General features: G+C 51.0%; 1 protein-coding gene across 5 annotated transcripts in view; it reads left to right on the forward strand.

The window, feature by feature from the left end:
- MAMLD1 (mastermind like domain containing 1) overlaps positions 1–16,863 on the forward strand; it is a 123,567-nt gene extending 106,704 nt beyond the window's left edge. For 4 of the 5 annotated variants that reach the window (XM_058714718.1, XM_058714719.1, XM_058714717.1 and 1 more), the window contains 2 exons: positions 13,501–13,585; positions 14,578–16,863. In XM_058714718.1, coding sequence (XP_058570701.1) covers positions 13,501–13,585; positions 14,578–15,707 — 1,215 coding nt within the window. In that variant the 3' untranslated portion in view covers positions 15,708–16,863. Of the gene's footprint in view, positions 1–7,193; positions 7,438–13,500; positions 13,586–14,577 lie in introns of all 5 variants that reach the window. The other variant, XM_058714721.1, reaches the window with a different exon arrangement.
- The last annotated feature ends 370 nt before the right edge of the window (positions 16,864–17,233 follow it).

Below are 17,233 nucleotides of genomic sequence, written 5' to 3' on the forward strand. Positions count from 1 at the left end.
GGTCAAGCCAGACCTTTGCCAGGGTCAAGGAGAGGCAGATACCCACAGACATAGAGTGAGGGAGGGGATCCAGGATCTACTGCATTACGTTGGCCACCTCTGTCCCCTTCACCTCCTTCCAGAGAAAACCTGGAGCTCCTGTCCCTGAGCCCAATGAAGATTAGGCCATCCAGACCAAGCTGCTTTTCTGCCTTTCCCTCTGACATCTTGTGATTCAGTTTCTTTGGGCTGTGTAGTCCGTTAACCTTGGTCTAGCCATTCACTGGCTTGGGAAACTATGGTGCTGCTGTCTTCTCTCCTGTTCTCCTAACCCTCATGGGATTGTGCCTTTAAAAAACAAAACAAAACCCTTACCGCACTTTTAGTGGGGCTTTGGGAGGGAGTGAAGTTAGATGCTTGCATTAAATCTGCTGTCTAAATCCGGAAGTCTCCAAAGGAAATCCTGCCACTCCCTTCCTCGGTTGCCCGAATGTGATGGTTAGTCGGATGGCTCCTTTGGCGCCCTGGGGCCTGTCAGCAGTGCTCACTACGCCTAGCAGGGAGACACTGGTGAGGAGAGAATGTGGGAATGCATAAGCATAAGGGTTAGTATTTGTAATTAAGAGCCTGGATTTTGGAGTAAGCCAGACCTGGGTTTGGCTTCCAGCTCTGCCACTTAGTTACTGTGTGACTTGGAGCAAGTTACTTTGTTACTCTGAACCTTGTTTTCGTCCCTATTAAAATGAGGGTGGTAATGGTACCCATCTTTCAGGGTTGCCATGGGGATTAAATGGGATAAAAACCGTATAGCATTTTATTCAGTGCCTGGCATGTTGTACAATTTCAGTACATCGTAGGGGTTTACCATCATCATCACCGTCATGAGACAATAGGAACCTTCCAGAAGCTGTCAGAGCAGCTAGTGCCACAGGCCTCTCCTGGCTGCTGAGGCTCTAGCTTCCAGAGAGCCTTGATGGCCTCCCTTTTGCCCCGCCCTTGATGTCCCCCATAGCAGGGGTCTAGACCTCACCTTGCTCCTGGGATGATTCCCAGTGGCCCACCTAGCCTTGACCAGCCAGTTTTCCTATCTCATTTTCCAGCATTAATGACAGCAGGTGCAGCACTGGCCACACTACAGAAGTGCCCCACAGAAAACAGCTCACCTAAATATCAAGACTACCGCAGACCTGCTATGAGCCTCACACGATGGGGGATACTGAGGTGTATGCCAGTCTTTAGCCCGGGTGCTTCTCAGGCCACTTGCCTACTCATTGGAATTCATGCTGCAGAAAAGATACTTATTCCTTCATTCTTTAATTGATGTATACATTATTGATTTTGCCTTTTTTGTGTTCTTGGCTTTTTTTTTTTTCTTCTCTCAGCAAAGTAGCAATTTACCAGTTGAACTTAATCCTGTGATTAAATTTCAAGTCTGAGAACTTGATTGACTAAGTGAACTTGATTTTGGACCTCATCAATTTTAGTCAGCCTTAGACATTTAAACTTTGAAAAATTAAGGTTAAATATATACATTTATAAAGGGGAAAAAATCCAGAAAAGCTCAAACTCTTCCAGCTCTTGCATACAGAATACCCTGCTCCAAGGACACTTTAACAAAATGCAAATTTATGGGAAAGCTTCACCCAGTGGGTGGGATTGGTGCTACCCTAGAGTTCTTAGCAGAATCTCTTTAGTGAGCCCTAGCTCCCTCTCATCCCCTGTACCACATGTATCATAACAGAAATGCTCCAACTTGGAGTTCTCCTAATTTGGGGATACAGTTGTTGCAAAAAGAACATGTGGGCCACACAGTAGCCAATCCAGCAGCCATTTCACAGCTGTGGAACCCTCAGGGCCTTCCAGAATGTTCTTGCTGCTGGTCTGCTTGTTATAATAGCAAAGGTTTCAGCTGGGCCATTTGATTGAGCAAAAATCAGGGTGGGCTTTGAAGTCAGACAATATCTGGGTTCTAGTCCAGGCTCTGGCACTTACTAACAAGTGACCTTGGGCAAGTTGCTTACCCTCTTTGTGCCTCAGTTTCCTCATATTTACAGGGGGTTCATCATAGTACCTTCCTCATAGGTTTGTCCCAAAAATTAATTAAAAGATACCCCCAGAAGGGGTTACCAAGAGATGGGAGAGGTGATGGCCCTATTGAACTGTGTTGGCCAAACCATGCTTAAAGTAGCATGTCTGATTCCAGGCTAATCCCTGAACAATTCTTGGGACACCACATGGAGCGTCGCAACAGTGCTCAGTATATGGCAGAAGTGTTACTGTTAATGAAGACTACCACTCACTAGTCTTCAGACAGTGCGTGCAACAGGCAGGCCCTGCATATGTGTTAATTCAAAGAATCTTCACAATCCCTACCATTTGAGGCACAGAAGAGTTAGTAACTTCCTTACAATGACATAGCTAAGAAGCAGCAAGTCCATGACCCCAGCACAAACCTCTGTCTCCAGAGCCTACATGCACTCTTGGCCGCCTTGCCAAAAGCTGTGCTTTCCAGTATTGTAGGCAGCAACCACATGTGGCTTTTTAAATAAATTTAATCCATTAAAAGTAAATAAAATTAAGAATTCAGTTTTCCATTTGCAGTAGCCACATTTCAAGTGCTCACTTGCCACGTGAGGCCAGTGCCCACTATATTGGGCAGCACAGGTATAGAGCCTTCTTTCCTTTCTGGGAGGATGATTCAACATCATCTCAGAAAGTTCTGTGGGACAATGCTGCTGATAGAGCTTCTGGGATTTTATTCCTTATGAAATCCCAGACTTGAGTTGTATAGCTGTCTTGTGTTATTATTAACAGACACGTGATTGTGATATATTGAACTCTCATCTGCACTTGGCCAAGTAGGGAAATGGCAAGCAGAAAACCAAGAAGTCTAACTCACATTACATTTTTCCTGTTTTCCTAATGCATTACTTCACATTTACAAAATTGTCTCCTGTCACTTCTGTTTGACACATAGGGACATTCACCAATATGCCCAAAGATTCAGCTTCTTCCACAGCTCCACCTTGACCTCTTTGCGCTATCTGGATAACAACTGGAGCTGGCTTCTGAAGTCGGCCCAGCTCTTGAAGGACCTTGGGCTCTGAGGGTCTCTGGCATTTGTGCCAAGCCTCCAGGTCCTTCTCTTGGGCTTTCTCTGCTCACTTCTGTTACATGGTTAGTAAAGGCCAGAGAAAAGAAAGAAAGGAGTTCAAGATTCATTGCCTGAACTCTTGGATGATGGGGGCTAGAAATCCGCAAGCTCCCGGAAGCTGGTGGAATTATAGTACACAGCTATAACCTTGTGAGTACACATATACTTCCTTCTGAATCCCCATGGTGGAGAAGACTGGACCAATATATAATCTAGCCAATAATTTATAGAGTTAGAACACCCATCCGCTTCTTGCAAAGTAGCTGAATGTCTACAGGGGTTAGTCATAACCTTCACTCCATGTCCCAGAGCCCATGTGAGCTACAATGATGTCACAGAATAGCCAACGAGGTGCAGTTACTCCACTGTAAACGAAAGAGGATACCTTACTGTTCCTCTTCATGTGCAGAGAAGGAGCCTCTGTACTTCCAGACCCAGGAGTTGCTTGGGTTTTAGCCACGCTGTAAATCAGATCCGGGTCTGTACCCTTCCTTGCCACTGTGTGCCCTGGGTAAACATGTCTCTACTTCTTTGTCTTGTAAACTAGCCACAGTCTCAACTGCATGTATGCAGAGTTCAGTGCCCAGCACACAGTGTGTGCCCAGTAAATATGTTAGCTGATGTTATTTTTATGGTGCGGTTATGATTCCTCTCTGTTCTTTGGATGGGTTTTATTAACATGACAGTGTTGAAAAAGGATGAGTAGATGTGCTTCAGTGAGGGTCAAGGCTCTGTTTGTCAGTAAGGTTCATCCCAAAAAGAGGCCAGCACGGTTCTCACCAGATTACCATCTCCCAAGCACCTGGGACATCACGCCAAGTTCATAACAAAGCAAGGTCATTTGGACTTTGAGTATTTGCTGAGCCCCTGGCAAAGGCACAGGCACTGCCTGGGCACCAGAGGGATTCAGAGATAATTAAGACCTGGTCCAGCAAGGATGTTCAGTCAGCCACAGGTGTTCAGCCACAGGAGCTAGGCTGAAGGAGAGGCAGAATTCTCAGGGTGGAGGGGCTGGATCTCGAAGGACATGTAGGATTCCCAGAGTGAAAACTTGGGGAAAAGGAATTCCAGGCTGGGTGAATCAAAGGGCACAAGCTCAGAGGGCTGAACACACATGGCAGCCTGTCTGGAGAGATCTGATGAGCTCAAAGGAGATTTTGCCATGACTGGAGGATAGGGTACATGACACCATGGGACAGGAAACCTGACTGCCAAGACGACAGGAGGCCAAGGTTGTGGACAGCCCTAAGAGCAGAATTTAACAGGATGCGCTTGCATCTCCAGGCAGCTGCGAGCCATTGGAGGATTTTTCAGGGGGAGGGACCTTTGGCCAACCTCAGTCCAGCAGGCTCTCTTGCAACCATGGAAACCTCAGGATCCAGGGAACTGAATGGTTGTGAGTTCTGTGAAATTGGGCACTACTCTCAGACACTATCCACCTGTGGTCTAATTCTCTGAGATCTGGAGTCACGTGGAACCAGCCAGTCTAAGAGCTAGTGACTGTGCCCACCAATTGTTCATTGACTAGCTTTTCTCAGATTTTCAGTGATTCCAAAGAAAGCGATGGCTTTACCTTATGTTTGGAAACTTCAAGGAATTGAAATGTCCCTAACCACCATTTCTTTGAAACTTAGGCCTCACGCTTACAGGGTATGTGATAAGCAGGGTTTCTTTCCAAACCAAATAAAACAGAGGAGACACATGAGCATCAGCTATAAAGCTAGTCAGTCACAGTCAAGATTGAATCTCATGTATTTTATGTGTTTTGTTTTCCAACTGGGGATTGCATTGGTCCGCCAAGTGCCTGCTCCCATTCTGCTCCACTCGAATGAATGGCTCCAGGCCCACTCCCAATTGCTGCCGAAATAGAACTGCCCACACTTTTGGGGCATCTTCCGCCGCTGGTAATTTCCATGTGCCATCTGCAGTTTTTTCTGCCTGATAAACTACTGAGGCACTGCAAGCGTATGTTAACACTGATGGGGGGTCCTGTTTCTTGACCCATCACTAATATCCTACAAGTCACATGAAGCTACCAGGGATTCCTGAGCAAAAGCTTAAAATGCTTCAGTTCCCTACAAATAAGCCCTATTCATTGCTTTTCAGTTGTGTCGTCATGGAGTGGGTGAGTAATCAGAAGTCTAGTAATATTTGCATTTGGGCGTTGTAAAAACTCCAATGTGGCTATAAAATAGTGTGTAAAATTATCAAGGAGCTAGACGTGCGGGCACTAAGAATTGTCAGCTGTAGAAAGCGACCTCTCTGCTTACGTACTGATGACCTTGCTCCAAGGACAAACTGAAGCTTGAAAAACCGGAGCCACAGATGGCCAGGGAGCTGAGCTCCCTACGAGTGAACCGCCCCATGAGGAGGGACACTGGGCCCTGCGCGGTGGGTACACCATCAGATGGTGAAGAGCTTTTCTTTCCCAAGTGCATGGACTTTACTTGCTAAGGATATTTTGTGTTGTTTTTTTGTTTGTTTGTTTTGGGTTTTTTTTTTTTTTTTTTGGTTTTGTATCTGTCTGGGGGACGGGTGTACTCTCTGAAACTCTCCAGGTAGTTAGAATGTCTTCCCAGTCCCCTCCTGAAGTCTATAATTTGTTCTTAAGAATTTGTCTGGACCACCCTTGTAAAACTTTGAACTTTTCTAAATGCTGCATTTGAATAGTTTCTACATTTCAAAACGCATTTTGCGTTTCGTAAGCTAATGACTGAACACACACACACCACGGCAAACTACGTGTGGGCTTGGGAACCAGGCGAACCTGAGTTTGCATCCTGCTCTGCTCCTAACTAGCTGTGTGACTTTGGGCAACTTAGTTAACCTTTCTGGGCCTCAGCATCTTCATCTGTGAAATAAGGACAATAGTAGTTCCTGCCTCAGAGACAGCTCTTTAAAGGACCGAGTGAGACTGAATATTGAAAGCACTTGGGTCAGTGCCTGGTGCATAGCAAATGCTCAATAAAATCAGGTGGCGATGTTTAGTGTTATTTCAAATGATACATCCAAATATCTACTGGCCTACTGTCCATGGCACAGACCCGTGCACAGTAGGTGCTTAGTAAGTGTTTATTGCAGTGAATTGAATTGATTCCAGCTGGTTAGCTTAGTTTGGGGGATGAAGCTTTCCCTTTCTACCGGGGTAACAGGAGACACAGATCGTGCTTCCCAGCCCAGGTGTTACAGCACGAGAGTGAAGAGGCTGTGTCAAGCACTCGGTGTGTTCATCAGGATGTCAGGGCTATATCAGCAGCTCATTTGAGTCTTGAAATGTTCTCTGACACGGTTATCAAGTGTGAAGTTTTTAAATTGCTGTTAGCTGAAAGAATCGGGTCATATGTTCAGTTCTGGTGAAATCCCTGTCATCTAAAACATGACAGAAAGGAAAGGTCCCCCCCCCCACACACACACACACACAAGTCCCAAAACCTCAGGGCCCTGGTAAGGTGAAGTGCAATGAGGGCTAGAGTTCAGGACTTGGCTGTTGTGGGATTTACACTTAACTGTTTGGTTTTGCACTCACCATTTGGTTTTGCAGATTCCTCAGCATTTCTACACACACAAACCTACAAACCAGTTTAGAACTGTGTGCTCTGTTGGGTGGGTGGGGGGCGGTAAAGGGATGGGAGGGATCGGGATTGGTCAAGGTCATTGCCGATGAACCAGCTTATGTGACCTAGCTTTCCTCCCGTTTCCAACAAAACAATGACTGATCAAGGCAGGGGATCCTTAACTGAGATCCTTGGATGGGTATTAAGTGTCCAGAAAACCCCTGAAATTATATGTAAAATGTTGGTGGGCCGAGAAAGGGGAAACACCACTGGGAGTGCTTTTTCTGTGGAGAGAGACCATAGCTTTTAATGGATTCTCAAAGGAGTTTGTGACCCATGACAATTAAGAGCGCAAAGCAGTTTGGTTTTGTGGCCCCAGACCAGGTGGTGTGTATAAGCACCACACTCATAGGACCCAGCTAGGCAGGCGGTCATGGCAGTGACAAGATCAGTCAGGACCATTTTGTGGCCAAACAGCTGATGGATTGTTCAATCGGTTGTTGTAGACTCATGTAGACAAAGCCTGCAAGCTTGGGGAAGCCAGGCCCCCCCAGGTCAGCCTCGGGCGACAGCCCCCATCCTGCCAGGCCCTGGGGAGTGAGTCCTTCCTGCCCGGCAGCTCCTTTGCTCATGAGCTGGCCCGAGTCACCTCCTCGTACAGCACCTCAGAGGCAGCGCCCTGGGGCGGCTGGGATCCGAAGGCCTGGAGGCAGGTGCCTGCTCCACTACTGCCTAGCTGCGACGCTGTAGGTAAGTCACTTCCCCCGAGCCTCGCTTTCTCATCTGTCAACTGGGGCGCAGTCCCCTGCTCAGCCTGCCCGCCTGCCTCACAGGGTTGTTGGGAGGAACACAGGAGGTGACAGCCCATAAAGCTCTTGTACACCTATGAGGGATTTCTAGTGCTTTCTCTACTGTGTCCCAGCCCATCTTTGGCAAAGAGACCACCCAAGCAAGCAGAGTGCTCCAGGCGCCTGAGCCTCACCTCCAGGGAAATGAGTGGGGGTTGCCCTGGTTGCAATTACTCCCTCCCTGTGGTACGCCTTCCAGCACCCTGGGTCTTTCCTTGCCTGTCTGTCCCTGCGGCCAGACTGTGAGTCCAAGGGGGACAGGGACTCTGCTTCTGCACCTCTGGATACCCTCCATTACCTGCCTGCTCTGTGCCTAGCGGGTACCCAGGAACTGCCTCTCCTGCCAGTGATCTGCTGTGGACTCTGCACCCCACGGTGTTCTCTGACCCCACTCCAGACTCGTGCGCCCTAAAAGTGGGAAGTTGGATCACCTCACTGGAGGACTGGCAGCCGGAGGAGAGCAGGCAGAAGGAAGCCAAGCCAAGCCTGTCCACAATGGCTGTGAGTTTGGACCATCCCCTGCAGCCTAGAAGGAACCGCTCAAAGAGTCACATTAGCCGTGGTGGGAGCAAGATGGTGGATGCCAGCCAGAGCGGGCCTTTGCAGGGCGTATCGTTTGGGTCGTGGAAATGTTGTTCTGGTACATAAAATATCAGTGTGCACAGGACATCTGCCCTATCTGTAGGAAAAAAAAAAACTGGCGAAATGAGCATTTGCTAAGTGATAGTGATCAGAAGATGGTCATCAAGCTGAAAGGGCGCCGGGATTCTGGCCTTTAATGGAAGTTCTGCTTTGGTAGGTACAGCCTTGTTCTCCTTATCCTGCCAGCCCCAGCCGGGAAGAACAAGCAGTGCCTTTTGCTCAAGGTCTATTGATTCCTGCCTCTTTCCCTCTTTTCTGTGTGTGCTCTCAGAGTCACTGTGTTCCTCAGCCCTTCGCTCTTCAGCTGAAACCTGAGAAATCACGTCCAGCACAAAACCACCAGGAAAACAGAATTAGCAAAAATGGATGAGGATATGGTCCACTCAGGATGTCACTGTTCCACCCTAGTCTTCCCTGCCTTTCCCTTCCCTCAGAAGTCAAACATTGAAGAGGATCCCAGCTAGCTTGCCTCAAATTCCTAGCCCCTACCTTATTATGTCTCTTCCCGAGGCAACACCTTCCACCAAGCAGTGGAGGACCAGGCAGACGCTTGGCCCCCAAATCTTTCCTAAGAAGCTCTGGAAGTTGGACCCTCCTGGGGGGCTTTGAGGGACAGAGCCTTGCCAGCTCAGCCCATGACTCAGGAAGGCCAGACTCAGTGTGAGACGGAGGACACAGGCACCATAGGGGAAGAAGAAAGGTGAGCTGCAAAGACGTTTGTTTCCTCTGCCCCAGGATTGTTCCCAGCATTGAGGCCAAGCCCTTCCGGGACCAGGCAGCCCTGAAACCACCAAGACGGAGGAGGAGTCAGAATAGAGTTCATGCAGTTGGAGATCAAGTGCAAAGACAGAAAACCGGAGAGTGAAAAACCTGAGCTACAGCTCTCTGCTGTTGGCTTTTGGTGGCATTGATTTTGTGAAGCCCCCAATGACAGCCTCAGATGGGTTCCGACCCAAAAGCAGCAGCGTCTCCATTGGGGGAGGTCTCTGGCGTAGGAATGCCAAGGGCCGGGAGGGGCACAGAAAGACCCTAGAAGACCACTGCTGCCCCAGGCTTCACCTGTCTTAGAGAATAGTGTGGCAGGCTCTGATTTACCCTCAGGGTCCCATGCCCTGACCCAAGGTTTCTGCCGTGCCCACCCACTCTTGATCCCTTCACTCTGTCGTTATCTTCTTTAGAAGACGTGTCACCATCTGAAGTGATCTTCCTTGACTGATTGACTTGTATCTTGTCAGTTTCCCCCTCCACTATAAGCTCCGGAAGAATGAGAAGCCCAGCGCTAGCCCACAAGAAGTGTTTGTCCGCTGATTGACAAAGGGACTAACCGAGCTGCTAAGTAAACCTTGTGTTCCCATACGGTCCTTGGGCATGTTCATGCTGGGGGCTCCAGAGCCACTGAGGCCCACATGTCACTGCGTGCACTCTGGGCCAGGAAGGGCATTGAGCAAAGGCAACTCAAAAGAACAGGTGTTCGGCAATCCCCCGCTCCCCAGATCTTGGCCTTAGCGGTCCACGGAGAGGCCTTCTGGAGAAACTGAGTCACGGGTTCTGAGAGTTAGGAGGGACCAGCAAACTATGAACCTCATTTGTCATTCACTGTAGGAAAAAGCCCCTGTGGTTTCGAAGGACACTGAGGAGGATTATAGCCGAAAAGAGTCAACATCCCCTCAAAACAGGGCTCCCGATGGAAGTATCTGACTGCCTTCATCCATCGGCCATGACGAGCCAGAGCCCATGGGTATCAGGGGACCCCACCCCCATGGGAGTGAGAGTCCCAAGAATTCTGATCTTGATTTTATAGTTTCCAGGCAGAAAGCTGTCTTCCTGTCATTTCAAAAGAAAAGTCAAAAGGTGGGTGAGTTGTTTCCAAATCTAGCTTCCAGAAACTACAACAGAAGGTGATTTTCCTAGTGGAGTAATAAACAAACAAACCTACACAGTAGAACTCATTAACCTTTGAACCTTTAAGGTAGCTGAGTGCCTTCAGCGGCCAGGCAGGCTGGCTCCCTGTGGGGACACTCAGGGGGCGGGTCTGCTTGGAAAGGAGGCCTAGTTACCTAAAAGCAGAAAAAGATCTCCCCTTTTCCCTCTCCCCCACTCCTTCTCACCCTCAATGTGCTCTACAAAACAGGCTTTGGGCCCATTCCCTGCCATCCCCCTGGAGCTATTCCTTTGGAATCCCCTTCTGAGTCAGAATGCTCTCCTCCTGCAGGGTCCTGGGGACAGTAACCTCAGTCTGAATCTGGCTGAAATCCAGAAACCCTTTATAGGCTTTTGTCCGTGAGTCCTGCTGGTCCTTTGCTCTTCCTTCTCTCCCGCATCCCCCATCCAGTTTAGAGTCCCTCTGATTAAGTGATTGAATCTGGCAACCACTTTCCCTGCAGTGGTGAGGAAGCGTCCAGGTGGTTGCACTGGGCCTTATAGGACACACTCACCTGCAGTGGCTGAAGGGTGAGGTTGACACAGCGTCTGGCCTGGCCTGCTGGTGGGGGACACTGTGTGAGGCTGGGCTGTGCCAGGGGACAGTGGTGGGGTTCAGGCCAGCCTTTTGCTCTCTCTCTCTCTCTCTCTCCGTGAGGAAAGCACAGCTAGGCTCACACAGCACTCACCTGACACTGCTCTGTCAGTGTCACCTGGCACAATAGGATACCACCACAACTGCGGCACTAGAAAAATGAGTCATTTGATGACCTTCTCCAGAACCATGCTTATGAAAAGCCACAGGTTGCCTGGGCCATCATTCACAAGTGTCTGTCACTAAGCAGCAACTTTCAGCCATCACTTCCTCCTGGTCACTGAAAACATTTGTCATTTCCTGTTTTCTCCATTTTCCAACGATTCCAATTGTCAGTGTCAAAAGGCAACAACTGTTTTCTTGGGGCTTATCTTTGGAGCACATTGATTCAGAACAAAGGATGGGGGCCTCCGTCTGCAAAACAAAGGAAGCAGCCTCCCAGGGAGGCCTCCTCTGCCAGGGCCAACAGGACCAGGCCAGGAGCAGAGGGCTGCCTTGGCCTCTGGAGGCCCCAGGCCACTGAAGAGACTCCTGCTTGATGTCTGTGTCCCAGGATGCCAGAGGCCCAGCCCCACAGGCTGGGTGTCACCGTGCTATGTGAACTTGAGAGTTTTTGTAGCCATGCCGCTGACCAGATTTGCCCTTAAACTCGGGAAGGTCCGGATTTTCTGCTTCCTTGGATGAACACTGGGCACTGTCCCGTGGTCCTTGTAACGCCGGACTGCTCAAGAAGCATTCTCTTTCATCTGGCCAACACCAACCAGTTTCTCCACCCCTTGCCCCATGGGTGTCTTTCCTCTCTACCTCCTTCCCTTTGGACTCTTCTGCCCTTCCCTGGCTTTTTCTTCAGTTGCGCTCTATATTCTTCCACCTGCCCCCTGGCCCCCACCCCCACCCCTTGTACAACTGCGTTCTTTGAGGCAACTAATGGGGCAAACAGTGGAAATGGATTTAGGGTGGGTGTTGACCCAGCCAGCCACAGGAACCGGACCCCAGAAGCAGCCGGTCCCCAGAAGCAATGGGCTGGAGAGGCCAGAGCACCAGGTCTGCTGTTGAGACACACGGCACTTCCTAGCCATATCACGTTGGGCATGGCATTTAACCTCTCTGAGCCTCACATGTCACATTAGTAACCGGGGGGCTGTGGATCTTCTGCCCAGATCTTGGCCGCTGGTATAAGGATGGAAGGGAAGAGCAGAAGTGAAAGTGCCGGCCCAGGGTGAAAGGCCTGCCTTCAGAAAGCCTGCCTGCCCCCAGTGTGGCAGGCAGAGCCTGGCTTCGATGCCCTGCTTCCTGCCTCGGGCAGCCACGTGACCCCCATGCTACTCGGGGGCCAGATCCCTAACTGCAATGATATGAAAGAAGGGTGCGGGCGGCTCAGCACAGTGAGCACGCGTGGGCTGGCCCTGGGTGCCCCATACTCTAGCAGGAAGAGGGCAGCTCCATGGGCAGCCCCAGGAGTGGCCCCCCACCGCCCACATCCAGCTGCCCCGGTGGAGGAGGACAAGAGCCCAGACAGGAAGCAGGCTAACTGCAGGATGGTGAAATCGCTTCTGGCATGGTCTGCCCAGTGCCTTGTGTCTGTCCTCTGCCGCCAGGCTGGGAGCCCAGCACTCTCCCAAGCGCCAGCCCCACTGGGTGCAGAAAAGCAGGCCCTGCTGGGCAGCCCATGTTGTAGGTCAAGTCCTCTGGCATCTGGGGAGGGGGTTGCAGCTCAAAACATGGGCTAAGGGGTGGGAGCTGCCTTGGTTGCCAACACACTGTGGAGCAGGCTTCCCGAGAAGGGGAGAGAGAGGGCAGTGGGTGAGATCTGGGTCCCAGTCACCACCTGGAACCAAATGGCTGAGGGTCTCTGGGTAAGTCGTGCCCCTGGCCCCTCATCTGGTTCTCTGCTGTCTCCTTGGGCCACTGAGACTCAGTGCTGAGACTGCGGCCCTGAAGCTCGGCTCCTGCCCCAGCCCACCATCCGTCCCCTGAGAGGGAGACAGGAAGCTTGTCCCAATTACCCATCCTACAGGCAGGCGGGAGAATGACATGCAGGCGGGAGAATGCGGAAGTTGGCAGTAACTGGCTACTCTGGGTGGCAGACAATGCATTTATCTGACCATGTGATCATCCTGCCGTTCATGCCAGGACCACCCAGAAGGAGCCTGAGCCCTTTCCCCGTGACAGCCCTGCAGAAGCGGGGTACCCACCACCACATAGCCCAGAGTCTGCTCTGCCCCAGCCACGGCGTCCCTGGTTTGCTTAGCCATTCCTTGTCTGCGTGGTTCCAGGTCCGAGCCCTACCCCTATCGCTTAGTGTCCTCAGAATATAGCCAGTTCGTCTGGGTCTCCTTGAGGCTGGCCTGCCAAGACTGTTGTCAGCACTGTAGACATGGTCTGGCCAAGGCAGAGGAGTGTAGGACTGTCACCTCCCTCCTTCTACATACTCTGCTTCTATTAATGCAGCGTAATGTTACATTTGCTCTTTTGGTGACCACATCTCACTGCTGGCCCATCCTGAGCAGAAGGACATCCAAAATGCCTGAATCTTTTCTCTGTGTGCTGTTGCTGTTAAGCTCTGTCTCTCCCGCCCCCATCCTATGCTGTCACAGTTGATTTTTTAACCCAGGTGCAGAATCCTACTTTTGTTTATACCTGTGGAGTTTTGCGTGGGAGGGTGGGGCATGCATGCAAGTGTGTGTTGATGTGTTCACTCATGCTTTCTGCTACACCAAAGCCAAGTCCTGGGCCCCCATGCAGCAATCCCAAGGCCGAGTTTCTTGGTAGCCGCTATCTAACACATCTTTTTCATCTTCTGTTTAGCAAGAGAAGCAGAGATCAGGTCTTATGGCAATGACCCCTGAACAGCGGAGTGCATATATTGCCCAACAGATGAGTCAGTTTCAAGGTAAGCAGTTAAGGTCATTGTTCCAAAGGGGCAGGCGGAGTGGGGGGCGGGGGAGGGGGAACAATTCACTCCAGAGTAAGCCGTTACTGTCAGTGTTTCTGAAACTCCTGAGGGAGAAAGGGGAGGTCTGCAACTCAGTTAACTAGCATGCAGCTGTCCCTGCCCCCCAACCACCACCACCCCAGCCACTGCTGGAGTGACCTTCCACTCTAATCATTCCTGAGCCATCCCTCAGGTGTGGGCAGTGGGACAGGGGTTGAGGACACTCTTCCTCAAAGAGTCTGTGGCGGGGGTTCCCAGAGCCTGCACACATAGCAGGGGTCCCTTCCCTACCTCGGCAGCTCTGAATGGGCTCAACATTTATTGGCCACGGATACAGTCCTTAACAAAAAAGACAGGCATGGTCTCCACTTCGTGGAACTTTCACACTAGCTGGGGAGATGGGTGTGAAACAATACTTAGCAGCCAGCGGAGCGACACTGGGCTGGGCCAAGAATGCCCTCACCTGGTTTTAGCCCAGCGCTGCCTCCATTCTCCAGCAAAAACCCCTGTTCCTTTGGGCCTGACACCAGCCGAATGTCCGCCCTGCCCAAGCTGGAGTAGCATGTCAGGCCATACTTCAGCTGCAGTAATAGGACAGACAAGTTCCAGGAAGGCCAGAGGCAAGGGGTGGACCACTGTCAAGGCGTGTGCAGGGCCACGCCTGTGTACGGAGTGCTGAGTATAAAACCAGACCCGGACCCTGGCCTTGTGGAGCTTACCATCTACCTGAAAAGACAGACCGAGAAGCTGGCATTTTCAGTCCAGTGGGATCGTATGTCGGTGTGTGCGTGGGGAGAGCTGAGGGTGGAGGAAGAAGGGGAGTTAAGAAGAGTTGAGGAGCTGAGTGCAGAAAGCAAGAAATCAGTGCCGGGCCAGTAGCTCCCCAGCGGCAGCTGCAGCCCAAGTTGAAGGTGACTGTGGAACTGACCGCCACTTCTCCCTTTCTGTAGCCGTCCAAGAACAAGTCACGTCCAAGTGTAACCAGACTGACGCAAGCCCCCCATCCAACCAGCCTATGATGCCACCCAGAGCTGGGCTCCTTCAGAACAATCTGAGTCCAGGAATGATCCCACCCACCAGGCACCAGAGCCATGAAGGCATGGGCGCGATCTCACCGACTCCGGGCAAGCAGCAAGGAATTTTCAACTCCGGCCCCCTGTTTCCCGTACCCGTGCACCTGGGCCAGAACCCCCTAAGTAGCCTCGGTTCTGTCTGTCGTTGTCTGCAGATTCCCAAGGCCACTCCCTCAAGAGTGCCCCTGCCTGGGTTCTGTCCCAGGCCCCTGAGTAGCCAGCCCCCGAGCCCCCACCAGCTCAGACAGCCCTGTGTGCCAAGAATGCCCGCAGTGTTCAACAATGCTGCATGGGCGGCGGCGGCAGCTGTGACCACAGCGGTCTCAAGGGAACCAGCCTTGAGCCGTGTAGATAATAGCATCCAGCAGCATTTTGATAGCAACTCCATCTTCACCAAGGCGCCCGCAAGAGTTCCCATGGTAGCCCCGACATTTCCACCGCATCAGGCAATTGCGCCCCCCAATCAGGTGACCCCAGGAGGCAGGCCGGGCCATAAAGTGAGTGCGGCTCTGGTTGACCCCAGCTTCAACCCGCTAGGCAACCAGAGCCTCGGCCAGAGCCCGGTGCAGGGTCCCGTGCCTGCGCTCAATGCCACCAAATCCCTCCAGCAGGGAATGGCCAGCTTTGGTCCCATGAGTCCCATACAGGGCATCGAGCCGCCAAGCTACATGGCTGCCGCCGCCGCCGCCGCCACCGCCGCCGCCTCTGCCGTCGCTGCCAGCCAGTCCCCAGGTCCATTCCCCAGAATGGGCAACCCCCCTGAGCTGCCACCCTATGACTTTCTGCCCCAGCCCCAGCCCCAGCCCCAGCCCCAGTCCCAGCCCCAACTAAATGTTCTGATCTCACCGCCTGACTGTAGTGAGGCGGATTTCATCGAAGCTCTGTTGAAGGGCCCCAGCGCAAGCCCAGAGGAAGGCTGGGTGTGCGACCTGAGGCTCATCGACGACATTTTGGAAGAGCACGCCGCCGCCCACGATGCTGCCGCCCAGAGCGCGGGGGGGCTTTAAGTGCCCGTGGAAAACCCCGCGCTGCCACCACTTTAGGCAGTGGCGTGGACCCATAGCAAATTCACAGCCACCCCCACAGCCACACAGTTGTTTCCTCATCACACTTTGAGTGGCATCAGCCTGTGCTCATCCCTGTCTCTACCTGTGACAAAATGGAAAGCTGGTGATTTTTCAAGCTACCTGTACATATTTGAAAATTTTGTAAATGGTTTTCGTAAACGTTAATGACAGAAGTATTTATACTTCATTTTGTGACTTTGTAAATAAAGTGACGGCTTTTGTTTCAGTAGAGTTGTGTTTATTATGCATTGTTTGTGTTTTCTATACATTGTTGCAAATATGCAGGCTGTGTTCTTTGCCCCAGCGCTACCTTGTTAAGCTGGTTGTTAAGCCCCAGCACTACCTTAGAAGCCAGGTGGTTGTTGCTTATGGTTTTGATGTAATGGCAGGTGTGGATGTGACCAAGAGGCATTGTACAAACTGACAAATGCCAAGTAGAAACCCCTTGGCCATTTATTGCCATTTTCACTAAAAATTATATCGTCTTGTGTGATTCTTAAACTCTTAAACTCTTTTCGCAAACCTGTTGGGTCTCCCCTGGCTCTTTCCTGATGCGCATATTACAGCAGAAGCTTTACAAGTGCCCCGCAGAGGAAATTTGCCAGGAGGCTAAGAGTTCTGTAGATTTGGGAGGGGTGAAAAGAGAGCCTGTGAGCTGAACACTGGCTGCGCTGTCCACCTTGAGGATCTAGAGTGTTCTCCGTTTATCATTCAGACAGAGAAACCCCCAGGTTCACGCTTCTCCAGTGGCACCTTGCAGGGTGGAGATCAGATGTACCTGGTTTAAAGCCTTTCAGTATTTGTTTTCATGTATGGTCTGTGGTTGGGGCGGGGGGGGGGGGGGAGTCTGTAAACATTAATAGTTGATTTGGGGTTTGTCTTTGATGGTTTTTATCTGCAATTATTGTCATGTATATTTAAATGTCTGTTATAGAAAACCCACACGTGTTCTGTAAACTTTTTCTCAGTGTCCAGACTCTGTGTAATCACATTTTAATTGCCACCTCCTATTTCACCTTTACATTTGAAATCTGGCGTCTGTTTCAAGCCAGTGTGTTTTTTCTTTGTTCTGTAATAAACATCCAGGAGAAAAGTGCCTCTATGTTTTCAATTTTCAAGGGAGCATTCAGTACTTACAAAGCCATGGCAGCTAAGCCTGTTGGTGTCTTTGGTTCTTTCAGAGTCTACACGTGCCTTGTGCACCGGGCAGGCCCTGCCCCGGGCGAGGGGTAAAAAGTTTGCCTCTGCCATCAGTCTGCATCACAGCACAGAAGCACGTTATTTTTCACTGCAGCCCTTCATTTTCCAGAGAAGGAAGCCGAGGCCACTGAACCAAGTGCACTGGGGGCAGGGGGCAAGGGGCAGGGGGAGACTCCCACTGCCAATGTAGACCCTCTGCACCACTATCCTCTCACCCCTGAGAGGGTGACAGACCCAATTAAAGATCTGTATTCTTCCCACTTAAG

Source organism: Neofelis nebulosa, chromosome X (genome assembly GCF_028018385.1).
Source record: "Neofelis nebulosa isolate mNeoNeb1 chromosome X, mNeoNeb1.pri, whole genome shotgun sequence".
Taxonomy (NCBI): Eukaryota; Metazoa; Chordata; class Mammalia; order Carnivora; family Felidae; genus Neofelis; species Neofelis nebulosa.